The 14,270-nt window shown below is 41.6% G+C and overlaps 1 protein-coding gene across 1 annotated transcript in view; it reads right to left on the bottom strand.

The window, feature by feature from the left end:
• Positions 1–14,270, bottom strand: part of TMEM47 (transmembrane protein 47) — a 54,082-nt gene that overhangs the window by 13,299 nt on the left and 26,513 nt on the right. Inside the window, exon 2 of the mRNA XM_006139198.4 lies at positions 10,526–10,666. Within this exon, the coding sequence (XP_006139260.1) occupies positions 10,526–10,666 (141 nt within the window). The remainder of the gene's footprint in view (positions 1–10,525; positions 10,667–14,270) is intronic.

Raw genomic sequence — 14,270 nt, 5'->3', positions numbered from 1 at the left:
TGTGAGAAACTTTTCAACTTTGGACTTGGAATGTACATACCCTGATGGACAACTCAGACAGTGACCAACCAGAGCAACATACAGCTATCATTGCTCATGAATTGAATCTGTTTAACAATAATATTGCTGCCTTCTCCAAAACTAGAACAGCTGATGAAGGATGGGGGGGATGGGAGGGGAGGATAAAGGAGGATACACATACTTCTGGAAGAGAAAATCTTTAGATGAAACTCAATTGTATGGAGTAGGCTTTGCTATTAAGAACAAGCTCATAAAGTGCCTCTCTGAGCTGCCAGTAGGCATCAATGAGCAGCTTATGACACTCCGATTGAGGCTCACTAAAAACCAACAGGTAACTATTGTGATCACCTATGCACCAACAATGGGCACCAATGAGGATATAAAGGAAGATTTCTACTCTGAGCTGAAACCATTTTATCAGAGACCCCTAAAAAAGATAAGAGAATTCTTCTGGGGGATTTCAATGCATGTACTGGACAAGACTCAGACCTGTGGAAAGGAACAATCAGGAAAGAAGGAGTTGGCAAAAGCAACTCCAATGGAATTATACTCCTGACTAAGTGTGCTGAATATGAACTTATCATCATGAACACCATTTTTCAACAAAAGGACAAGTTCAAAACATCTTGGAGACACCCAAGTTCAAAGCACTGGCATCTCCTTGACTATGTCATAGTTCGTGCTCAAAATCATAGTGAAGTATTTCTCACAAGAGCAATGACAAATGCTGATGACTGCTGGCTTGATCATCACCTCACTCGATCAACAATGAAAATTAAGATCACCCCCAAATGGAGGCTGCAAAAGAAACAGACCTGGCACAAGCTGAAGGTTCAGGATCTGAAGCACCTCATTAAGTGTGACCACTTCCTAGCAGTTTTAGAAGAAAAGTTTCCATCAGAGTTTCCGGAAGAAATTGAGGAACACTGGAGCCAGCTGGAAGCAGTAATCATTAATGCCATTGAGGAAACCATTGGCTGTGACACCAGACAGCATCAGGACTGGTTTGATAAGAATGATGTTGAAATCAAGCAGCTCATCAATAAGAATGCCATTTCATGTTTGGCAGAACGATATAAACTGCAAGACAATGAGAGAAGCCCAAGCTAAGGCAAAGACAGAAGTCCAACATAAAACCAGAGAACTCAAGAACAAATGGTGGACTGAGAAAGGACAAGAACGCCAACATTTTGTGGATACCCATAATACACGTGGTTTCTTTAGTGCTATTAAGGCTGTTTGTGGGCAGCTTGTCATGTCATGTCATGATCCCCCTTTGCTCAAAGGATGTAACCACACTTTTGAAGGACAAGGAAGCCATTAATTTTCACTGGAAAGAACATTTTGAAGACCTTCTTAATTGTAATTTCATGATTGCAGATGAAGTTCTTGAGCAAATCCCCCAACAACTATATAGGGATGAGATTGGAGACCCTCCCAATTTGCATGAGGTATCCAATGCCATTAAGCTGAGGAAGAAGAATAAGGCAGCAGGTCCAGATGGAATCCCCGCTGAAATCTTTAAAGATGGTGGACCAGAATTAATTCAGCAGCGTAGCCTGCTTATTCTTAAAATCCGGATGAAGGAGGAGATTGCCAGTGAAATGAGGGAAGCCTTGATTATTATCCTCTTTATAAAGGGGATAAAGTAGACTGTGGAAACTATCATGGTATCTCCCTCCTTGCTGTTGCAGGCATTCTGGCATGGGTCCTTGCAACCAGTTTCCTCCCTGTCAGAAGAAATTTTACCAGAGTCACAGAGTAACTTCCGACCCATTTCTCAGAACTGTGGATATTATCTTCATTGCACAGCAGCTGCAAAGGAAGTGTAGGGAGCAAAACCGACCACTATAAATGGCTTTTATTGATTTAACTAAAGCCTCTGACTCAGTGAATTGCTGTGCCCTTTGGATTGAACTTTGAAAGATTGGATGTCCTGATAAATACATCAGTGACCTAAAGCTGCTTCATGACAACATGAAAGCGACTGTTCTGAGCAGCACTGGCTCCAAGTCTGAACCTTTCAAAGTACAAACAGGAGTCAAAAAAGCTGTATCATTGCCCCACCACGTTTGCCGTCTTTATTGCATCATTGAAAAGGAGTCATATAAAAATGGAAAGTAGAACAAATTACAAAGGATGAATATAGGCAAACAACACAGGAATGCAGGGGCAAGATTAGAAAGGCAAAGGCAGAAAATGAGCTCAGATTAACTACGGGAATAAAGGGAAACAAGAAGACTTTTTATAAATATATTAGAAGCAAGAGGAAGACCAAGGACAAGGTAGGCCCACTGGTCAGTGAGGAGGGAGAAACAGTAACAGGAAACTTGGAAATGGCAGAGATGCTTAATGACTTCTTTGTTTTGGTCTTCACCGAGAAGTCTGAAGGAATGCCTAACATAGTGAATGCTAGTGGGAAGGGGGTAGGTTTAGAAGATAAAATAAAAAAAGAACAAGCTAAAAATCACCTAGAAAAGTTAGATGCCTGCAAGTCACCAGGGCCTGATGAAATGCATCCTAGAATATTCAAAGAGCTGATAGAGGAGGTATCTGAGCCTCTAGCTATCATCTTTGGAAAATCATGGGAGACAGGAGAGATTCCAGAAGACTGGAAAAGGGCAAATATAGCGCCAATTTATAAAAAGAGAAATAAGAACAATCTAGGAAACTACAGACCAGTTAGTTTAACTTCTGTGCCAGGGAAGATAATGGAGCAAGTAATTAAGGAAATCATCTATAAATACTTGGAAGGTGGCAAGGTGATAGGGAACAGCCAGCATGGATTTGTAAAGAATAAATCATGTCAGACAAATCGGATAGCTTTCTTTGATAGGATAACGAGTCTTGTGGATAAGGGAGAAGCGGTGGATGTGGTATACCTAGATTTTAGTAAGGCATTTGATATGGTCTCGCATGATATTATCAATAAACTAGGCAAATACCACTTAGATGGGGCTACTATAAAGTGGGTGCATAACTGGCTGGATAACCATATTCAGAGAATAGTTATTAACAGTTCACAATCCTGCTGGAAAGGTATAACAAGTGGGATTCCACAGGGGTCTGTTTTGGGACTGGTTCTGTTCAATAACTTAATCAACGATTTAGATATTGACATAGAAAAACCAAAGTGCTCCATCAGCCCTCTCCAAATGAGGCACCATGTGTCCCATCTATTAAAACCAGTGGAGAGGCACTGGAGAATGTCTATCATTTTCTCTACTTTGGAAGTTACATTTCATCCAAGGCAGATATTGATGTAGAAATCCAACACTCTGAGCTATGCCAGTGCAGCATTTGCTCATTTATGGCACAGGGTTTTTGAAGATTATGACATTTGAACAGACACCAAACTTCTTGTCTATCAAGCCGTCATTCTCCCAACACCATTGTATGGGTCTTAAAACTGGGAAACCTACATACATCACTTGAAAGTACTTGAGAGGTATCACCAGTGCTGCTGCCGCAAGATACTGAAGATCAAACGGGAAGTCAGGCACAATAACATCAGTGCTCTGGAAGAGGCAAAGACCACCAGCATTGAGAAAGTGATCATCCATCAGCAACTTCGATGGATTGGTTACGTTGTTCAGATGCCAAACCATTGCCTCCCAAAACAGGTTCTGTTTTCTCAGATGAAAGAAGGATACCGTAACGTGGGAGGGCAATGGACGATTTATAAGGATGTGCTACAGGATAACTTAAAGAAGTGCCACATTGATGTTGACACTTGAGAGACACTCAGGCTATGTCTTGACTACATTCCTCTTTCGAAAGAGGGATGTAAATTAGACAGATCAAAATTGCAAATGAAGCCGGGATTTGAATTTCCTGTGCTTCATTTGCATAATGGCGGACACACGTTCTTTCAAAAATAGGTATTTCGAAAGTGAAACCACCAACTAGGTCAGCCATAAAGATGTTGGCATATTGTGGTGCCATGTGGGTGCGCATGGCTGTGCCGCTGACTTGGAGATAGAAATTGTCTCTTAATTGGAAGTAGTTGTGGGTGAGGACATGTTTCTTGTTATTTACATGGCTACAGAATCCTTCACAATGGTTTTAATTTCCTTAGCAAAGTCCAAATCTGCTTAGCTTTTGGCAGTTCTCATTTTTTTTCCTTCATCTTCTGACCCCTATGAGATAGCTTTCCTTGCTGATCCTTCCCATCTTCCATTCCAAGGTAGTCTTTCTGCTTTCTTTCAATTACCTGTTTTAGATGCTTCTCATCTAGCTTGGTCTGCCATCCTTCCCTATGAACTTTCCCTCTTTGCTCTGGATGCAGTTTTCAGATAGTTTCAGCAACTTTGACTTAAAGCCCACTCCACATTCAGATACTTGACTTCTTGGATCCACTCCACTTCCTAACTAATTCCATTATTTTTTTAAAAAGATGGTTCTTTTGAATCAAGAGTCCTTGTTGTAGATCTATTTTTGTTTATCCTTCCATTTAATTTAAACTGAATTATCTCCTGATCACTCAAACCAAGGCTGTCCTCTACATCCATTCCTCTGAAGTCTTTGCTACTTAACCATGTTAAATCTAAAATAGCATCACTTCTTCTTGGTTCAATGATTATTTGGTGAAGAAATCTGTCAGTTATCACATTCCAGGAATATTTGTCCCTACCATTATTAGCAGCACTTGTCCTCCAATCTATAGCTGGAAAATTAAAACTTCCTATAATCTTGCAATTCCCAACTGTATTTATTTAATTAAAAATATTATCCAAAACAGATACTGGATTGGTAGAAAACCCCAAGTGCTTTCAGTGGAACCTCTGTAACCTTCTTTTCTCAAAGTGATTTTGACTAGGGATGTAATATCCCAGTTAAAATGCTAACTGGTTAAACAGAATGTTAAGCATCCTATTTAAATGTTTAATTAGGATTCCGCTAAGGATGATGCTTACTGGGTAATCGGTTAAACCGTTACACATTAACATCCCTAATTTTGACTGAAATATATTCTATTTTATCTGTTCTATTAATTTCTTAACAGTCTACCTTGTCATTAATATTCAATGCTATGCCACTACTTTATACCTTTATTTTTTGTCTTTTCTGAACAGTGCATATCCTTCAATACCTGTATTCCAGTCATAATTAGTGTTTTACCAAGTTTCTGTTATCCCTACAGTATCTGGTTTGTCTTCTGCATCACTTTTGTTACAGAGGATCTTTGCATTGGCTTACAGATGTCTTAGGTATATCTACTTGGCTTCATCCAGATTCCTCACCTGTTAAGATACAGTTAAATCTAATCCCAGAATCTCCTACCTGTTCGTGTCATTGGTACTGGCACTTTCTTTTTTCTTGTCATCTTTCTCCTACCCTGTATTGTTCCTTTTTCCACTGCTATTTCCACTTATTTGATTTTCTCCCACTCAATATTAGAATCAGGCAGGGAGACTGCAAGAACATCTCCCAGCCATCTCCCCTGAATTCCTCATTTAGAGCTGTACCCACTTCCATCTCAGGAATCTATTTCCCTCCTTATTCAGGTGGAGTCCAACCCTTGAGAACTGTCCTTTGTCCATGAATGCCCCTCAGTGGCTGAACATCCCAAAGTCCTCCTTATAGCACCACTGTGTGAGTAATATGTTGATTAGCATGATTTTTCTTGACTTCATTCTCATCCTATAAGAATCTCACTGACTATCCTCTGAGTCTCCATTTTTTCAAGCATCTTCCTCAGCTTCACCTTGTTTCCCTAGATGCATTCTAGTGAGAATTCAGTTGTGTCATATGTTCCTACAAAGGACAATCAGTGGATTCTTTCCTGTTCCCGTATCTTAGCTGTTTTCAACTCTGCTGGCTTTTTCCCTAGCAAGAAGGACCACAGGCTCACCTCTACTCCCTCTCTTCCCCTCTACTAGAAAGAGGCTAGTATTGCCCCTGAGCACAGAGCAACACCACAAGGAATCTAGGACAAATGCTGTTGCATTCAGCGTGGGACTGGGAGTGGGACTTGAATTCTGCATTTCAGGAGAGTCACACCCAATTCAGGACAGGTAGTCCCCCCCTACTTCTGTTCCCAAACCACTGGAATGCTGTATAGACAGAATAGTCCATGCATGTAGATAGAGTTGCTGGATCTGGTTCTTAATTGAAAACACTGAAAGAAATGAAAGATCTACACTATTTCTTGAAACAACTGGTCTCTCAACATTTAGGACTTGATTGTGATGCTGCTACTCACACTGAGTTATTATGACCTAGATTACAATGAACTCAATAAGAGCATGAGTGAAGTAGGGTACTACACAGCATGAGCAGGATTATCATAATCATGGTCTTAGCTTTAATTTTTGTGTTCTCACTCTTCTCCGGTTTGCTATTCTTGGGTCTAATTCTAATCTCTCTCTTGTTTTAAATTGGTGTAACTTCACCCACTTATTAAGTTGCCTTGATGAGTTCTTCTGGGAGTTAAACATCAGGCCCCATGGCTACAACTCTAAAAATAGCAGTTTAAAGGTAGGTTTATTAAACCATCTTCAGACCATGACAAAAGTGGACTAATTTGGAGAAGTGCTGAGTGTCCAGCAGCTCCCTCTGACTTTGGCTCCTGTGTTTCCAGAGGGGTGTTGCGGCTCTCTTGATTTAAAGATTGTCTTGGTGTATGAATTTGGGTTGTTTCCCTAAGCTTACAACTAGGACACTTAGTAAAGTTTCAGTCATGGCTCACAAGTCTCAAACCCAGGTCCACAGGAAGACCAAGAGCAGTCACACTTTTGCCCTCCACCTAGTTGCCTTCAGACAACTTCTGACCCAGGACCCACAAAGCCCAGCCCCAATTTGAGACACAAAGTCCCAGAATGGCTGACTGGTCACTCCCCTTCCCACAGCCTTATGTAAGCCAGGTACAATCAGCCTTCCAAACACCTGAGATCTACCCTGCTCCTGCTCTTGTTCCCCAGGTCTGATCTCCTGACATTGTGACCTAGTTGGACTCCAGCCCTCTGACTTGCAGTTCTGCTCTCTGGCTTGTCTCTTACTTCTAATCTCCTTGGTAATCACTTTGGGTATGTCTAGACAGTGGGGCTATTTTGGGATACCAGAGGTCTCCCTTAATAGCTACCTTGCATCTTTGAAACGTTCCCATTATTTCAAAATATTTTTTGAGATAACAAGCACACTATTCCAGCATCCCTGTAACCCTCTTTCCACAAGAGTTAAGGGATGTCTTGAAATAGCGCGTTATTTCAAAATCTGACTGTACAGATGCGCTGAATTTCGAAATAAGCTATTTCAAAATACAATCAAAGTAAGATATGCAATCTGCATAGCACAAGTTGCATAACTCATTTTGAGTTTAGGGTGCTGTGTACACACACCCTTTGTGATTACCACCTTGTGGTAGTGATCCCCAGTATGTCCCCTGCTTCTGACATCCAGTTCAACTTATTCCCAATTGAGGACTTTGGTTCTGACCACTAGGTATAGCTGCCTACAACCTGACCCTGATAGTTTCTACCAAATGGAAAGATTTTACCAGTAATGAAAGACAGTTCCTATACAACAAATTGGAAATATTGCTAAAAAAAAAAAAGCCTTTCAAGTGGTACAACACAAGGTTTGTGAGTATGCTCTGCAACTGATGACTTTAGAATATACCAACTACATACATGAGCTGATAATCACTCTCACTAAAAGAACAGTAACACAACATTTAATGATATTTCTATCCAATGTTAAATCCTTACATTCAACACGATTACAATAAATGTCTTAGATAAGAACTAAAATAACATTTGAATGTTATTATTTTTTCAATTTCACAACCAATATGCAGTTTTATAAAGTTATCAGATTATGGTTTACTAAAAAGGAATCTGGAAGCCCATGTTCAGACATGTATCATAGGGGTAGCCATGTTAGACTGTTTCAGCAAAAAACGAGGACTCCTGTGGCACCTTAAAGGCTACTAAATTTATTTGGGCATAGGCTTTCCTATGCCGGAATCCATTTCATCACATGTATGTGTTATATTACAATGCGGCGAACCAGTGCTAATGAGGTCAATTCACTCAGGGTGGATGTGGCCCATTCGCAACAGTTGATGAGAAGATGTAAATACCAAAAGAGGGAAAATTACTTTTCCACCTGGAGTCAATATCTCCATCTAAAGTGGGAGGGAAGGAATAAATTCTTAAGCACAGTCACATAGGTTCCTGGAACTGGGATTCTGTAACTTCTAAAATATTCTGAAATCTACAAAGATAATCTGAATCTAAAGACATCTGCATAGAGGGCAAACTCCTCTGTGCTGCAGCCTAGATGCCTCTAATAGCATCACAGATCTCTCAGGTGATGGCTGGCCCCCATCCAACTCCAAAGATAGTTGAAAGCAGAGCTGTGATCCTTAGGAACAAATGACAACAATGTCACCATTAAATCCCAAAGCCATTCCCCACAGATTTGCCATGTAAAGCTGCTGCACAGGGCAGTTCTTCTCAGCCTTACCATAACCCACCCTTTAACACATTTTGGGCCAGGATTCTTAAATACAAACAACCTACGTTAAAGAAAATAGGTAAATGATTTTTCACAAGATCATTTAGACCATTAATATAGTCATACTGGTGTAGGTAAGTGTGAAGAACAAAATCGTTCTAATAAAAAAGCAATCTTATTTTAATAACATTGGAACACTATCTTCCTCTCTCTCCCTCTCTCTTTCTCTCTCTCTGAAAAGAGAAAGCAGTGTCTTTTAAAGAAAAAGCTACACATTTAATATATTAATTAAGCTATAACTTATGATAGGCAGTATATTTCTGGGCAATTACCACACAGTGTTATGAAACAGGGGGTCAAAGGCCAAATGAGAAACCACCAGAGACGTACAATAATCCCATTTCTCTAGAAATTAACTACCTGGAGTATATTGTTATGTTACAGTTGAAGGTGAGTTAAAAAAAAAGGAAGAGAGAAGTGCACTCATTTAGTAGGCATACATCAGTTAATTCACACAGAGATCAAAAAAGATCTATTTCGACTCCAGAATTCTGAATCTATTTTGCATTTTCTTAGTAAAAACAAATGAGACAGAAAACAGTAATATGACATGCATGCATAAAAATTTATCATTATATCCCTGTTGAACTGAAGCGGGTCATTTGTATTAATACATACAGCAGGGGGCAGCAGGATCCTTCCCCAGAGCTTTGTTTCAGCTCTAACTACCCTCCAAATTCTGAAGGCCTATCTTTTCATATGGCTTTTTAAAAAATCCATCTAGCAGATGAGATGTTTCTGTCAGTCTCTTCATTATGGGCTAGCAGAGAGGCTTAATCTGTTGGCTCCAGCACAGATATGACTTACAGGATGAAGGGAATCCATGCTTGGTGGATCTCAGGAGGGGAAAATATAGTGTTTACTGGCTAAGTCGAAAAACACCAGAATGTATAATAGGACACAATTTGGTAGGGCAATTGTATACTGTATTACAGAATTCTTGTGGTCTACTTGTTTTCAAAGGTCTTTCTGTATTTGTGCATAAGATGTTCCACTATGACACTCTGAAAATCAAAGAAGAGATTTACAGTATATGACAACTGTTAAAATTAATAACTGATGCTACCTCTAGACTGCAGGTTTCTTTCAGAAGAGATCTTCCGAAAAAACTTCTTCTGAGAGAGAACGTCCACACTGCCAAAGCACATCGAAAAAGTGATCTGCTTTTTCGAAAGTTAGTGTCCACACTGAATGGATGGTAACTCAAATTTAAGTTGTGATTACTAAGGATGGAGTGGCCGCCAGGGTACCTGTGCTTTTTCCTCTTTCCTCTTCTATCAAAAGAACTCCCTCTTCCCTGTCCACACACGTCTTTTTCTGAAAGAGATCTTTTGGAAAAACGCTTCTTCCTCATAGAAAGAGTTTTATCAATGTCAGGAAACCCCCTCTGTTCTTTAGATTTTTTTTTTAAGAACACGATTGCAGTGTGGATGTAAGTGAAGTTTTTCAGAAAAATGGATGTTTTTCTGAAAAAAGCTCTGTAGTGTAGACATAGCCTAAGAGTTACCTCCTCTGGTGGTGCAGCAGCAGCAGAAATAAACACTTTTATAATTTGTTCCTATTTATTTTCATACTTAGGCTTCAAGGGTTTACCCTTGTGAATTTTTTCAATCTCAAATTGTAAAAAAGAACATTAAAACTTATCAGAAATGGCTTCAAGAAGAATAAAGGGGAACATGAAGCAACACAAAATAACCTACTCAAAAAGCTGGCACTTGGAGAGTTATCCCCTGCAGTCCCTGATGCAGCACGTACTTCAGACAATAATTATTTCTTTGCCTTGGATTTAGAAGCTGCAACAGTGCAAGTGTACAAATGATTAACATATTACAAAATTGATATTCCAACAATGCTTAATACTACTTAGCATAAGACAAACCAAATGTCTCTGAACTATTATGACTACAATGATAACTTCTGCATGAAAGTAAAGCTGTACTCATAAAATTTTAAACAGAGTTCTGGAAGTGTTTAATTTATTTACCTGCTGCAAAGAGCATGACTGCAACTGGTCTGTAGAATCGTCTCCGAGATCCCACACAGATAGAGATCAAACCAACCAGGAAAGCTATCAGAATGATGGCAGCACCACCCAAAAGCAAAGCAAGAGTCGCTATCTGCCAGTCTAGAATGAAAAAGAAATAAAAACAATTGCGGCAAAACAATAACCACTTGCTCTACAGAAGAAAAGGAGAACTATGAAGAAGACAAAGCATATCAAAACCGGAAGAAATAAACAACCTTTTTTTTTTTCATGAGTGCAAATCCTTCAGGGATTTTTAAATGATTCACATGATAGATTCAATTTAAAAGCCAAATCGTGCAATCATCCCTCGAAGTTCAATTGATCTCACTATGAGTTTTGTCTGAGTAACAACTGTAGGAGCTGAGTCTTGTTTTTGCCCAGTTTAGGAAGAAAGGACAAGTTTATGTCCGGGTTTGTTAACATGTGTTAGCTTAACCCAATCTAAATCACAACTTTCTCCTACTATAGAATAAAGGTTAATACCTTAACTTGCTTGAGCAGGCCAAGGCTGACCCTCATGAGCAGGCCTGGGCAAAACAGGGCCAGCGGACCACATCCGGCCCGCCAAGCCACCAGATCCAGCCTGCAAACACAGCGGAAAGCCCCGCCCCGGCACCCCCCCCCCACACACACTGCTGAGAAAAATGGCTGCCCAGTCATTTGAATTTCTCACCTGTGGGGGAGGACGGAGGAAAGGCTTCATGCACTGTCCCCGCCCAAGCACAATCCCATTGGCTGGTTTCTTGCCAATGGGAGCGTCCTGTTTCAAGAACAAGCAGTGCACAAAGCACCTCTCTCCTCAGGCTCTTATTCACAGATGCAAATGGCCCCTGCAGCCTGTGCATGGGCAGGGCAGGCAGGGACTCTGCCTGAAAAACCTGATGAGCTGCTGGCTGGGAGTTACCCCAGTAAGTCTCCTGGTCAGAGCCTGCCTCTGGCATCCCATTCCCTTCTGCCCTTTCCACAACGAACTGCCACCACACATAAACCAAACCCTTTGCCCCACTCCTGAACCCACACCCTCTCCCAGGTCCTATATCCCAATCCTCTTCCCTAGGTCACAACCCAAACCCCTGCACTAGATTACAACCCCTTCCTGTCCTAGGTCACAACCCAAACCCCTGCACCCCAATCCCTTGCTCCAGGTCACAACCCCCTCCTGCCCTAGGTCACAACCCAAACTTCTGCACTTCCTCATGCACCCCAGTTCTGTGCCCCATGTCATAACTGCCTCCTTCACCCAAACTCCCAGATCCCACACACCCTCTTTCACCCCAACCCCTTACCCCAAGTTTCCTTCTGCACTCAGCCTCCATCTCAGACCCCCCCCCCCCTCCTCCATTAATATCATGGAAGAGTGCAGCCCATGACCATGTTCCAAAATCTTGGTGTGCCTCCTCTTCAAAAATTATTGCCCACCCCTGGGATATGATCACCTAGTTTCTGACTATGAAATGGGAAGTCCCATAGCCCCAACTTTTTCTCTTGGAGAAAAAATACACATTCAATAACCTGAATCAGAAAACTCAGAGTAAGGGAGGGATACAATATTCCCTTTAATCTTTTCTATTCATCTCTGGATTTTTTCTGTTCACATGCAAAATAAATGTTTATGCGCATCAATGTGTATGTGAATGTGCACCACCAACAGAACACAAAGCCTATCTGTGGCAGCATTTGGATTTCTGCAAATCTGCTGGACAGCATTTGAATTTCTCCTGAATGGCTGCAAAAGCACACATCTTACAAGGAAAAGTGGCAGGACACATTACAAGCAAGAATTAATTTTGAACTAAAAACAAATAAAAATCCAGAAACTTCCATGGGCCACAGTAATTAGCATAATAAACTGGATGGACCAAATCCTGAAGTCCTTACTCAAGTCCTTACTTTGGCAAAACTCCTAATGAAGTTAATGGCAGTTTTGCTTAGATACAAGTTCAGGAATTGGCCCAGTGACAATTCACAAACATCTTGGCTTTCTGGAATCAAGCACTTCTGTAACTGTAAAATCAACCCTTCGGCAGAGGGCCAGCCAATCTTAATTTGATGGTTTAATCTGGATTTGAGGAGCCTTGTGCTGATCGTCTGCAAAGAAGCAGATTTCAACCCTAGTTCCATTTCAACACTGGATCAAGCAAGAAGATCATAGAAACAACTTCAGTCATTCAGAACTGAAGGAGAAATATTCACTAACAGAAATCCCCACCTTCGATTATTGGGGACAGAAAGAGCTATGAATTCTTTGGATCTCTCACTGCTTGGCATGTCTAATACTGATAATTCACTTGGGATGGAACAGCAAAGTGTATGACTCGTTCAGTGTTAATAGAGAACTGCTGTAGGATCCCATTCTCAACATGGATTTAGAGATCAAACTTTACCAGAATAAGCGCAAGTCAACAGGAATAAATTTCTCAGAATTCTTAACTTGTTTTAAAAAGGCAAGCAAAGTATGTTAGAAATTAAGCACACTTGGGTTCCAACAATTAGTTAATTAGATGGATGCTTGCAGTATGGATGATGGATGAAAGAGAGGAAGAAGAAACTATGGAGAAAGAAGTCTGTGAATTCATTTCTAAATGAAAGTGATATTGTCTTCTGAAAGGCATATTTGTGTGTGTATGTGTTTTATTTTTATGCTACTTAAATGTTTATGAATATATGTTGTCATTTTAATTACTGAAAAATATCCAAAAATGTTTTAATCTTTATTTATTCTTTGTTTTCTTAGAAAAGCAATCATTAGGAAGACATATGCTCAGGTGATACTGTGAATTTGATTTCCCTGCACATAAAATCAGCAAAAAGGATCTGCACCTTAGATCCCAGCTACATACACTACTGCCGTGGTCTCCAACCCGGTGCCCGCAGGCGCCATGGCACCCGCCGGGCTCTTTACATGCGCCCGCGGAGCAATCTGGGCTGGCAGGTGCCAGCCCCGGGCGCATGGCTGGTCCCGGCCCCGGGTGCGCCGCGCGTGCCGGTGCCGACCCTGACACACGCCCCCGGGTGCGCCGCGCATGCCCTGGCCCCGACGCCGGCCCCGGCCTTGGCCCCGCCCCCGGGGGCGCCGCGCGTGCCCTGGCCCCGGCCCCGGCGCCGGCCTTAGCCCCGCGGCGCTTACGGGGGGGGCGCCGGCCCCGGGCGCGTGGCTATGGGGGGGGCCCCGGGCATGCCGCTGGGAGGGGCCGCCCCCGGGCGGGCAAGTGTCCCCGCCCCCTGGCGCCCGGCGGGCGAACGGCCACGCCCCCTGGCGCCCGACAACCTGAAAAGGTTGGGGACCACTGCACTACTGTAACTACACTGATGCACTATGCCCATGTAAATACATATCCTCTAAATGCAATATATACATAGTATACAGCTAGTTCAAACTCCATAAAGTAAACATTCTGCAATATCCTAAAGATGAGCTACCACCGCATGATTCAACCCAGTAAATTACCAGTAATCTGTGTATGCGTTGACCATCTTTATACTAATGGGTTTGTGCCAGTGTAATTATATAAATAGGAATCTAGCAAATTCAAGTGTATGAAAAATGCATTGAAGACAGTGAAATCTGATCTTTTATGTGCTTTACCTGATAGTATATAGATTTCATGAAGGAGATCAGCATTTCTCAAACTGGGGGTCTTGACTCAAAAGGGAGTTGAAGGGGGCGTTGCAGTATTGCCACCCTTATTTTTCCACTGCCTTC

Source organism: Pelodiscus sinensis, chromosome 1 (genome assembly GCF_052426305.1).
Source record: "Pelodiscus sinensis isolate ZL-2025 chromosome 1, ASM5242630v1, whole genome shotgun sequence".
Classification (NCBI taxonomy): Eukaryota; Metazoa; Chordata; order Testudines; family Trionychidae; genus Pelodiscus; species Pelodiscus sinensis.
This window is presented reverse-complemented; position numbering and strand designations above follow the sequence as displayed.